Source organism: Mytilus californianus, unplaced genomic scaffold (genome assembly GCF_021869535.1).
Source record: "Mytilus californianus isolate M0D057914Y unplaced genomic scaffold, xbMytCali1.0.p SCAF_7, whole genome shotgun sequence".
Taxonomy (NCBI): domain Eukaryota; kingdom Metazoa; phylum Mollusca; class Bivalvia; order Mytilida; family Mytilidae; genus Mytilus; species Mytilus californianus.
The window spans coordinates 70,172,695-70,185,974 of NW_026262723.1; the positions used below are offsets into that span (position 1 = coordinate 70,172,695).

The following is a 13,280-nucleotide window of genomic DNA, read 5'->3' on the forward strand; positions in this document are numbered from 1 at the left end:
AAGGGAATATATTCAAAGAGAGTAATAAATCAACTGTTAATACATAGTGAAATTAATGGATGGCTCACATAAAGAAATGGGAATAACCTATACCAACTCTAGTTGTTCAAGCAAATCAAACATACTATGAGAAGATTATTGAAGCTTTAACTGAGCAATTCTGATTACAACATCTATTTAACACTGTATCAATATTAACAGATTTGACATCTTGTAACTAGAGGCTCTCAAGAGCCTGTGTCGCTCACCTGATTCTACTTTGGTTTTGGAAATCATGTAAAAATAGATTAAAATCATAACAGATACCCTAATAATGAGCCAGGCCAAATTTGGTTTAATATTGGTCCTGTAATTTAATAAAAAATCCTGGTGGCCATCTTGAACAGTAAATCGGCAACAAAGTAGCAACACTTCATCAGCACCTCATAAGAAACATTTATGCTATGTTTGATTTCTTTCCATTCAGTGCACCTCTAGAAGAAGCATTTGTATGTATTTCCCATAGGGTCTTATGTTAAAGGACGTCCCCCCACTGGCGGCCATCATGGATGAAGGATCAGCTTCAAAGTAACAACACTTAGTCAGCACCTCATAAGGAACATTCATGCCATGTTTGGTTTCAATCCATTCAGTATTTGGTTCTCTAAAAGAAGACATTTGTATGTATTGTCCATAGGGTCCTTTGTTAAACATTGTCCCCCAGCTGGCGGCCATCTTGGGTGATGGATCAGCTTCAAAGTAACAGCACTTGGTCAGCACTCCATAAGGAACATTCATGCCATGTTAGATTTCATTCCATTCAGTGGTTCTCTAAAAGAAGACATTTGTATGTATTTCCCTTAGGGTCCTATGTTAAACCAAGTCCCCCACTGGCGGCCATCTTGGATGATGGATCGGCTACAAAGTAACAACACTTGGTAAGCACCTCATAAGGAACATTCATGCCATGTTTGGTTTCATTCCATTCAGTGGTTCTCTAAAAGAAGACATTTGTATGTATTTCCCATAGGGTCCTATGTTAAACTAAGTCCCCCGCTGGCGGCCATCTTGGATTATGGATCAGCTTCAAAGTAACAACACTTGGTCAGCACCTCAAAAGGAACATTCATGCCATGTTTGGTTTCATTCCATTCAGTGGTTCTCTAAAAGAAGACATTTGTATGTATTTCCCTTAGGGTCCTATGTTAAACCAAGTCCCCCACTGGCGGCCATCTTGGATGATGGATCGGCTACAAAGTAACAACACTTGGTAAGCACCTCATAAGGAACATTCATGCCATGTTTGGTTTCATTCCATTCAGTGGTTCTCTAAAAGAAGACATTTGTATGTATTTCCCATAGGGTCCTATGTTAAACTAAGTCCCCCGTTGGCGGCCATCTTGGATGATGGATCGGCTACAAAGTAACAACACTTGGTAAGCACCTCATAAGGAACATTCATGCCATGTTTGGTTTCATTCCATTCAGTGGTTCTCTAGAAGAAGTTCAAAATGTTAAAAGTTAACGACGACGGACGACGGACGCCAAGTGATGAGAAAAGCTCACTTGGACCTTTGGGCCAGGTGAGCTAAAAATATGTACATAAATTTGCAAAATAATTCAGTCAAAACCTTGTACATTATAGATAAAAATATCTTCAATAAACATTTTAGAAGCAATTTTTTACCTCCTTCAATATTCCTGTCGAGTCTCTGTTGAAAGTATTCTGAGATGTGGTTAAGCTGTCTATTACATTCTGAACTTGTTCCTGTTTGAAAAAATAAAAACATTAAAACTACACCAAAACCATTCATAACCTACATGTAAGTCATTAATGTTTGTGCACATTGTATTCTTTGGCTTGCCCTTTGTTTGTAAAGAATATAAGATTTTCAGAGGGGAGTTTGCTTATTTACTATGTAGCCCGTGTGAAAACTGAGGGTGGGAATGAAACTAGAAAATAAATGGAGAATGTGTCTATGGGCCACAGATGCCCCTGCTTGTAAATATGCATGAGTCAACTTCCACATACATTTGCAGGATTCACGTAGTTAGGACAGTTTTGTGATTATAAGCATTGTGTATAAGTTTCATAACATTTAGTTGAGGCAAACTAAAGTTAGAGAATGGAAACGACAGATTTAGCAATTTTTCCATATATAAAGGGGCATAACTCATGAACGGTAAAAGTGACACCACCCAATTTCGAACTTGATTTGTGTTTTGAAGTAATAAGCATTGTGTATAAGTTTTATAACATTTGGTGGAGGCAAACTAAAGTTAGAGAACGTAAACCAATTGTGGGGACGTTCGGGACGGACAAATGTAATACTTAATGCCCCCTCCGCTACGGCGAGGGCATAACATAAAAACTGCTAGCTTAGCTCACAAATCCATATCCAATGCTTCCCTGTTTCTATAGCTATGTGAGCTCCATGTCTTGCCTGGTTAAATTCCTCATAACTATTCAGAAAATCAAGGCTCTGTGTTGAAGGCCGTACTTTGACCTATAATTGTTAACTTTTTAAACATTGTGAACTGGATGGAGAGTTGTCTCATTGACACTCATACCACATATTCTTATTTATATCAGAAGCTTGGAAAAGGCAGTGCCATCTAGGCAATGTTTTGTAACTTTTAGTTTTCCATCCTTATTTAATGGAATTACACCTGACAGCGAACTATATTGATCAATTTAGAAATTTACTTCATCATTTAAATTGAATATTAATTGAGTCATGAAATTTGAGCTTCTTGTTATCATAATTACCAGAATTGAAATGGTTATTATCAAGTAAATATTTTGTAAACTTACACTTAAATTTGTCTGGTTCCTCAAATTATCAAGAGCTCCCGTCAGGTTTCCCTGTAAAAAATAAGACAAGAAATAAGACATTTCAAGAATATGATATCTAAGTTTTATATACTGGTATATAACAAACCACCGCATCCATGTTTAATCTTAAGATCAAGACTTTACTAAGCTCTAATACTTACAATATTACAAGAACAAAACTTTTAATTCTAGAATCTTTTCCAAATTTCCAAATGACTAGATCTTTAAATTTGGTTGCTGAGTAAACTGTTGACTCAGAGATATATCTTGTCTGTGTGTAATTTTGAAAGTATAATGAAAAAGTTGAAATTAAAATAGTAACACTTTAATATATTAACTAAGCAAATTAACATTGACTTTCCATGTGCTTTCCTTTTAACTGACCTAACACACATTTTAACAAGTAAACTATGTAAAAGGTATAGTTTATAGACCATGTCTGTGGGAGGAAGGTCAAATAATCTTCCCTGAAATGAGATGTGCCAATACAAATACAACTGCATACCAAACTTATTGACTTACCATTACTGGTTCACTTCAAACTGACTTAATCACAAAACTATAACATTTCAACTATGCTAAGTTTCAAAATAACTTGACCATGACCAAGGGAGCAGGGCAATACAATCTCAAGGGTAAAGAGATGTATCAATGGTAATACAACTGCATACAAAGTATCATTGACTTACCATAAGTGGTTCCCCTTAATCTGGCCTAATTACAAACTTCAATGCATTGTTGATAATGGCAAAGCAGTATCTTGCAAATTCATTGCAGGCAAGACAATTCAAAATCTTCAAATCTGTAAGAACCTCAAAAACTAAGATTTAAGTCACATGGCAAAGATCATAGATAGCTTGTTATAGCATATCTTAAAAAAAATAGATATCATTGAGATGGGAGCTATCTCTGTGTGCCCCGCTGTGAATAATGTGTGGTGAAAAATTTGTATCTTTATCATTGGACATGGGGTTGTCAACTGAAACCAATAGTTTATGACCTTGACCTTTGACCTAGGAAGTTGTACATAAATTATGACACACCCTCTGGTGTTGGTTTATATACATGTCAAGTATAAACTTTGAAATCATAACAGTTCTCAAGATATAGAGCGGACACAATCTTTACCATAGGACATGGGGTTGTCAACTAAAACCAAAGTTTTTGACCTTGACCTTTGACCTAGGAAGTTGTACATACATTATGACACACCCTCTGGTGTTGGTTTATATACATGTCAAGTATGAACTTTGAAATCATTACGGTTCTCAAGATATAGAGCGGACAGGATCTTTACCATAGGACATGGGGTTGTCAACTAAAACCAAAGTTTATGACCTTGACCTTTGACCTAGGAAGTTGTACATACATTATGACACACCCTCTGGTGTTGGTTAATATACATGTCAAGTATAAACTTTGAAATCATAACGGTTCTCTAGATATAGAGCGGACACAATTTGTTACGGACGGACAGACAGACGGATGGACAGACGGACGGACTAACAGACGGACGGACAGACGGACGGACAGACTGATCACTATAGGGCGTCTGCCATTCAGCGGGGCCCTGGGGCCCTAATAAATTTAAAATCTAATCAATATGTATTACTCTTACCTTGGCTTGATTAATGAGTGGTATTTCATGTTGCTGAATACTCAATAGTGTTTCCCATTCATTCATGAGCTGTGTCTGTAAATATTAAAAAGAACATAGAATACAACTTTTCAAATGTGGTAAAACACTTTTCATGCCATATTAAGTGTTTACTCAACCATAGTATATTTACAAAGATTTCTGTCTCAACTCCTCTCAGCAAAATCATATACATATACAGTGATCACTAAAACAGTGTTATATTACATACCTATGTCATTATTTTTGTTTAAAGTTGTATCATTCTATCACTTATGGTGGATTCAATATTCTAACTCTCTGCAATATTAACCTTACATCAGAACCCCCTTTCATTGCATATATCAATTTTTTAAAGAATGATCTGTTCTTGCAAAATACAAAATTAATTGCTAAATATAACTACTGGATATGCTGTGCAGTATGGGTTTTGCTCACTGTTGAAAGCTGTACTGCAACCTATAGTTGCTAACTTCTAAGTCATTTGATCTCTGGTGAAGAGTTATCTCATTGGCAATCATACCACATCTTCTTGATATAAGTAATCCATTAAAAAAATAAAATCATCCTGAATATGCATGAAATAATTGCCACTGGACATTAAACAAAGAACAGTTGATCAATACCTTCAATGCAATAGACCATTTTCATTTTACCGACTTTTGACTCCAGATCAGGGCTTCCAAAACGGTCATATATTCCGGACTTGACCGAAACTTTCATAAAAAGTCCGGCTGCTCTCAGCCTCAAACGGTCAAATAGAATTGGTTTGCCACTTTTTGTTATTCAAGGCATTTTCATAAAACGGTCATTTCAATTTTTACCAACTATCGATCGATAAAAATGTCCGTTAGGGGCTTTCGGCATGTCCGTTTGGGCATTTTAGTTTATAATTGTGGCAATCTATTTCACAAAGATATTTCGGTCATAAATGGGTTTAATAAAACAGGTGCAGCATATCTCAGATACTTTGAAGTGTCTCAGTTAGTCTAATCCTCTGGGTACATAAATGTACGGCTTGGTCTTTAGCTTGTGTACATCAATAAAAGTAGAAAAAAACATGTTTTCTTTTATTTAAATAACAACAAGCTGTCAAACAATTATCCCTTCAATAAGTTATATTGAAGCCATAAATCATTCACTGATTACGGGTTTGTTACCTTTGATGAGGTGTCCTTAGCTTGTCTTTATTAATAGAATTAATGATGCATAACAATGTACATAAAGGTGATCAGGTAAACGAGGTCAAACATTTAAGCGTGTATGGAACAACATCCTATTTAATTACGCTTTATAGATATTATTTTAAATGAGCATTCAGTTTAAAAAAGTATCCTGATATTTAAAAGTTATTCTTCAAAATAAGGATATTTATAAATGAATAAGTATGATATATATTATTTTATTTAACACTGTACATCGTGTTAAATACTGGGATACTCTAAAGGGAAAAATTTATTGAAATATATAGGAAAAACACAGAGAATAGCTTCGCTTGGGTATACCAAGCTGAGTTGTCCAATAAATAAGGGGGCGTTCTCTATTCTTGTTTTCATATTAAAAACTGTTTTTATATTTGAAATGCTTACATAAATTATCATGTTGTTATTCATGAAATTATTTATCAACTGAGTATGTTTTTATTTATTCTTTATTTTCTAAATCAGGTTGGGAAATTGTACAAAGAAAAATTTTATCACTGTTCAGTAGATTTTATACGGTTTAAAACAATATCCTTCATTGGGCCTCCTCAATGTTATCTATAAATACCGCATCAGTTGTAAAAGTCACGTGGTCAGGTAATCAATACACAAAAAGAAAAGTATCACGTGTATTGATGATCAAGTTGTACTGCAATTAAAGCCAACATCAACAGTTTCAAATAAGATGGCCTTAATTTACAAAGTGTTAAGTACTCACAGAGAAAAGATAGATTATATAAACAGAAACAAAAACATGAGAACAGTCAGGTACTGAAGCTGATTGATGCAATGATGGTTACTGTATTACGATACACAGAAAAATGACACAATACCGAGGATAATATTTTATTTATTTTTAGAATGAAGAAAACAAAACAGTTATAAAAAATTTTATTGCATATAACACTACTAGTTATTTAGACACATATATCAATTTATGCATCCTCTCATTTACATTTAAGTATTCAGCTAATCATTGACTGTCAAAAATATTTCTTTGAAAAATGTCCGGCTGTCGTCAGGAAATTTTGGAAGCCCTGCTCCAGATTATATAATTTTGTGGACATTTTACCTACTCTGCGGTAGGACATTGTGGTACACAGTCAAGTAAGAGCAATTTTGGGGGAAAATGAACTGTTTTATGTTTTCTATACATGACAAAATCATCCGAAAACAGTAAACTCCCAAAACTCAAAAGTTGGAAATATGAAAATGGTCTATTGGTAACATTGGTACGATGGATCATCCAGTATGATTAAACATTGTATTAGCAAGCATTGCAAAGTACAGAGCAAGAAAAAACTATTGCCTGAACAATATTTAAAAGCATTATGACATGACTTGATACATTGTCTTTTTCTGATTAAGTGATGTCCATAGTTATGGATCTTGAAAAATGAATCAGTACTGGCCTTAGAGTAAGGGTTCATTCATGGTTATGGTTAGGGGATGTTCTAGGTTAGGGTTAGGTTTTAGGGTTAGAGCTAGTATTAGGTTTAGGTATTGGTTTGGATAAGGTTTAGGGTTAAGGATAGTTTAGTATAGCTCCATATAGGTTGGGACACCTAAAGTAAAAGAAGGCCCCTAGAATCATGGTAAGGTGCAGCTAGGTGTTATATTAGTCTAAAGGTGATATATAGTAGGATCGATGTGGAAATAGACATGTGTATACTCTGTTTACCATATTTTCAGCCCTAGCTTAATCAAATTTATTGCTTCAGACTTTGGAATGATTTTTCTTTTATTCATTTTCCGAATCAATTGTCTTCAGGTGACATTAAGTTACTCCCCTTAACTGCTTTGTGAAAATTGCTTGTTATATTCAAATACTATATATCATTTGTATAGTTTGACAAATGAACAAACATATTAAAAACAGATAAGGAGTGGGGGCTATATGCCACCACCTGTACAAAGCATTGTCAGGATATCATAATCAAATTTATAAACATGTATAAGAACTTACAGCTAATGTATCCTGGTTATTTTTTCGTAACTCCATAGCTGTTCTATTCAATTCATCCATTATTGAAGACAAATTTGGTACACTTGCCTGGTCTAACTGAAAAATAAAACTAATCTTAATCATGTTACATGGTTAAACCTTTTTCCTGTATTATTGTACATATGAGGATCTAAATCAACAAAAAAGTATGAAAGAAAACAAGCTTCTCATTAATACAAACTTTTCAGATGAAGTAGGTTTCTTTGAAACAGAAAAACTTGAATTACTTAAGTTATTTATATAGTTACATAGGCCAATCAAATTAATAAGATCTTTTAACATATCCACTAACCATAATTTACTATGAATTCACTGGTCAAAATGTTACATTCAATTTTCTTAATTAAAGGCCTTAATTTATGTATAAAAATAAGGAGATACGGTATAATTGCCAAAGAGACAAGTATCCATTAAAGGCCAAAGGACAAGAATGTTAACAACTAGGAGTCACAATACAGCACTTGCCTTAAACGATGTCAACACCCCATAATGTAAAGTCAGCTATAAACAAAATGTTTAATGATTTAAAAAGAGAAATACTATGGCTTGATTAAAGCTAATACAATAAATGAAAAATCATTCATGTCAAATGGAAACCAAAGACGACCATTGGATTACAGGCTTTGGTCAGGCACATTAAAATGTGGATCAGAATAACATTTTTCGTGAGTACTCAACCCTTCTCCTAACCTAGGACAATGGTGTAACAACACAACATAAGAACAAACTGTACAACCAGTTGAAAAGAGACTCATCAGATAGGTACTAAGTACAAAGACGAATTAACAAATGGAAAAGATAAAACAATTTCAAGTTCTCACAGTTACTGAATGGTAGTAGATAAACAATATTTTCCCAAAATAAAACATCAATCATTTTATCAACAACAGATTAAGTGTAAAGACTTCATAAAATGTTTGAGAAAAGCATGACCTTGTGTAAGGCCAAAACATAAGTTTCAACAGTCATTTAGTACAATTTCTAAGTTTCAATAAATGCTTGTGCAAGAGAAATACTGAATGATGCCTTTCCAGGCCTTTTAAAGCTTACTATGCGATTGATGAAGGCCTTACAGTGACCTATAGTTGTTAACTTCTATGTCATTTGGTCCTCTAGTGGAGAGTTATCTCATTGGCAATCATACAACATATTTTTATAAGAACCACACAAACATTTGTATAAGAGGTGTTGTTTATATAAAAAAAACACTGCTTTAAATTATCTAGTTATACAAGTTTTTGCATCCTCTCAATATTAAAATGCCTGAATAACATTTAAAAATCTACCAAGATCTGTATTTTTTCATAAAAATACCTAAAAGTGACCTTTATTTAATGTAATTTTTACATATATCATGACATTATGGCTCCTGAATTTCTTATTGTTAGTTTTATACTATGTCTACTTAAGAAATGAATCTACCACTGCATAGACATTTATACAAATAATCATATTTTTCAGTTTAAATAACATTCAGAATATCATTAAATGAAATTTTAACTCTTATAATTAATCACCACCTTCAAAAATACAATTTGATATTATACTTACCACATCATCATATTGTGTAAAGTTAATATTGGTTATTCCTGATGTTGAAAATTTGTTTAACTGCTCCTTTAAATCAGCTGGAATGATACTAATATTTCCTAAACTAGCTTTGCTGCCTTCCTCAACAATTTTGTCAATTTCAGAAGTGATTCTCTGAAGAAAAAAAAATATCAAGATAATTTCATGTTCATTTATTGGTTACTTTCTTCTTAAATAACAGTTTAGTAAAATAACTATAAAAACATTTTCACTGCAGGAAAAACAATAAAATCCATGAAATATTAAAAATAAATGTATACAACAGATTCTAGATCTTTTAAATAAAAATGCATATTTAAGATGCACCTGGATTTGCACAATATTTTTCTTAATCAAAGAATTTCAATCGTTGACTGATTGATTAATTAGTAGATGACTTGCTAATTAAATACTATTATATTTAGATTATTTGTTCTATGTAATGCATCCCGTTTAAATGTTAAAAGTAAAACAATAAACTGTTATCACAGAGATATGTCTCGCCTTTTTGTAATTTTGATAATGCAAATGTTGAAATTAAAATAGCAATACTTTAACATGTAAGTTATGCAAATATTCAAAGTCGATGAACCATGACTGAAGGTACTTGGCTAAACAATCTCCATGGAATGAGATGTGCCAATGCTAATACAACTGCATACCAAATACCATTGACTTATTATAAGTCGTTCCCTTTAAACAAACCTAAACACAAACATTAACTTGTAAACTATGTAAAAGTTTCAAAGTCAATGAACCATGATCAGGGGTGGGGCTATATAATCTCAATGGAAACAATACTTGCAAATGCCAATAAATTTGCATACCAAATATCATTGACTTAACATTAGAAGTTCATCTTAAACTGATCTAATCACAAACTAGTACATGTAAACTAAGTAAAAGTTTCAAAGTAAACAGACCATGACTGAGGAGGCGGGGCCAAATATTCTCCATGGAAATGAGATGTGCTAATGCTTATTCAACTGAACACCAATTAACATTGGCCTACCACTAATGGTTCCCCTTGAACTGACCTAATCACAAACTAATACATGTTAACTTAGCAAAATTTTCAAAGTCTATAGACCATGACTAAGGGGGCTGAGCCAAATAATCTCCATGGAAATGAGATATGCCAATGCTTATACAACTGCATACCAAATATCATTGACCTAACACTAGTGGTTCCCCATAAATTGACCTAATCACAAACTAATACATGTAAACTATGAAAAGTTTCAAAGTCAATAGACCTTGACTGAGGGGGCGGGACCAAATAATCTCCATGGTAATGAGATGTGCCAATGGTAATACAACTGCATACCAAATATCATTTACCTACCACTAGTGGTTCACCATGAACTAGACCTAATCACAAACTAATACATTGTTGACTCCGACACCGCCGCCGCCGGAAACAGCATACCTATGTCTCGCTTTTTGACTCCGTCAAGGCAAGACAAAAATATAACTCTTCTTTACTCACAGTCATATTCAGAATTTCATCCAATGAAAATAAATTTTCCAAATGGAAAGCATTGTATACTCCCATATTTTTCTTACAGTTTCTGAAATGAAATTAAAATATATATAAATAAACTGCTTCGCTGAGCGCAGCTGGATAAGCCCGCAGAGGTCCAACCCTGAACAGTTGGGGCAAAAATGGACACAATATTCAAGCTTGAAACAGGTCTGAATTTGGATTGTAATTAAACATTTGACATATTATAGGTTTCTGAATAAATGTAGTCAAAGAACTTGAAATTGGTCATATGAATAGAATTTATATTCAATTAAAGATTTCTTGCTGTTGTGCAATACACTGTGCTGAAGCGCAATACTTAGTAAATCTGTTGTCAGTCTATAAACAAATAAAGTTCAATTTTTTCTCAATATCATATTTGAAGTTTATGAAAATCAAAAGGGAGATTACATCAATAGCTATAAATAATTCACCAAAGTTTCATGCGAACTGCTAAAAGCATTTTTGAGTTATTGTGCAAAAACTGGAAAATCCCCCCTTTTTAATGAATAAAACCCCATAACTCAGAAATGTAAAATCTCAAATTTATAAAATTCTAAAGGGAGCTGACATCAACAGATATAAACAATTCACCAAAGTTTCATGAGAACTGCTGAAAGCATTTTTTAGTTATTGTCTGAAAACTGGAAAATCCCCCTTTTTTTATGAATAAAACCCTGTAACTCGGAAACGTAAAATCTAAAATTTATAAAAATCCAAAAGGGAGCTCATGTCAATAGATATAAACAATTCACCAAAATTTCTTGCAAGTTGGTGAAAGCATTCTTGAGTTATTGTTAGAAAACTGGAAAATCACCCCTTTTTGTCGAGCCTTCGACTTTTGTCGAAAAAGCGAGACATAGCGATCCTACATTCCGTCGGCGTCGTCGTCGTCGTCGGCGGCGTCCACAAATATTCACTCTGTGGTTAAAGTTTTTGAAATTTTAATAACTTTCTTAAACTATCCTGGATTTCTACCAAACTTGGACAGAAGCTTGTTTATGATCATAAGATTATATTCAAAAGTAAATTTTGTAAAAAAAAAATTCCATTTTTTCCGTATTTTACTTATAAATGGACTTAGTTTTTTTGCCAGGAAACATTACATTCACTCTGTGGTTAAAGTTTTTGAAATTTTAATAACTTTCTTAAACTATCCTGGATTTCTACCAAACTTGGAAAGAAGCTTGTTTATGATCATAAGATAGTATCCAGAAGTAAATTTTGTAAAAAAAAAAATCCATTTTTTCTGTATTTTACTTATAAATGGACTTAGTTTTTCTGCCAGTTAACATTACATTCACTCTGTGGTTAAAGTTTTTAAAATTTTAACAACTTTCTTAAACTATCCTGGATTTGTACCACACTTGGACAGAAGCTTGTTTATGATCAAAAGCTAGTATTTAGAAGGAAATTTTGATAAAATTTTGTTCCATTTTTTCTGTATTTTACTTATAAATGGACTTAGTTTTTCTTCCAGTTAACTTTACATACAGTCTGCAATTAAAGTTTTAAAAACATTTATTAGATTCAAAAACCATCCTGGATTTTTACCAAACTTGGACAGAAGCTACTTACAATCAAAAGATAGTATAGAGAGGAATATTTTTATTAATTTTTTTCCTCATTTTTGTTGAGCCTGCGATTAACAGCAAAAGTAGGCGAGACACTGGGTTCCGTGGAACCCTCACGAATTTTTTAATGAATAAAACCCCAAAACTAGGAAACGGTAAATCTGAAATTTATAAAAAACGAAAGGGAGCTCACGTCAATAGATAGAAACAATTCACCAAAGTTTCATGCATATTGGTTAAAGCTTTTTTGAGTTAATGTCCGACATGTTGATGACGGACGGAGAGACGGACGGACGGACGGTCAACGGTATACCATAATACGTCCTGTAAACGGGCGTATAAAAACTTTCAATAAAACAATGCAGAGTTAATCATAATATTGAAAATATTATGCATAAGGTCTATCAAATGTATGTAAATTGAAAAATTATGTTTCATGTTAGTGCACACAGAATATGGTTTCAATTGAATCTGGTTCATTCAAAGAATTTTTTTTTTTGGTCTAGGAAGAATCTGTTCAAAGATGGATAATAAAAAACATATTTCTTCATCTTCTTATCAAACTAATTTTTCTTCAACATATCCTCTCTTTTTCAGTGAATTTTCTAAATATTTACTTTAAGAAAGGTTTACATAGGGTGTAGACCATGGGAGAGAACAGATATGGTGTATTAACCCATGTGGATTAACTGATGATAACTTTATATCGATTAATGAACCATGAAAATGAGTTCAAGGTCAGATACACCCTGCCAGACAGACTTATACACCTAACAATCATTCTCTACACCAAATATAGTTGCCTTTTTGCTTGTTGTATCTGACAAACCAACCTACCCACAAAAACAAAGAACCATGAAAATAAGGTCAAGTTCTGAGGAAACCTGCCAGATACACATGTAAACCTTACAATACATTCCAAACACCAAATAAAGTAAACCTTTTGTTTGCAGT

At 33.2% G+C, this 13,280-nt stretch overlaps 1 protein-coding gene across 9 annotated transcripts in view; it reads right to left on the reverse strand.

The window, feature by feature from the left end:
• LOC127710120 (prominin-1-A-like) overlaps positions 1-13,280 on the reverse strand; it is a 70,172-nt gene that overhangs the window by 17,311 nt on the left and 39,581 nt on the right. For all 9 annotated transcript variants that reach the window (XR_007985997.1, XR_007985998.1, XM_052215866.1 and 6 more), the window contains 6 exons: positions 10,717-10,798; positions 9,210-9,362; positions 7,620-7,715; positions 4,434-4,508; positions 2,795-2,845; positions 1,667-1,747 (listed from right to left, as the gene is read on the reverse strand). Coding sequence is in view for 7 of the 9 variants with exons in the window: in XM_052215866.1 (XP_052071826.1) it covers positions 1,667-1,747; positions 2,795-2,845; positions 4,434-4,508; positions 7,620-7,715; positions 9,210-9,362; positions 10,717-10,798 (538 nt within the window). In the remaining 2 variants the exon portion in view is untranslated. The remainder of the gene's footprint in view (positions 1-1,666; positions 1,748-2,794; positions 2,846-4,433; positions 4,509-7,619; positions 7,716-9,209; positions 9,363-10,716; positions 10,799-13,280) is intronic.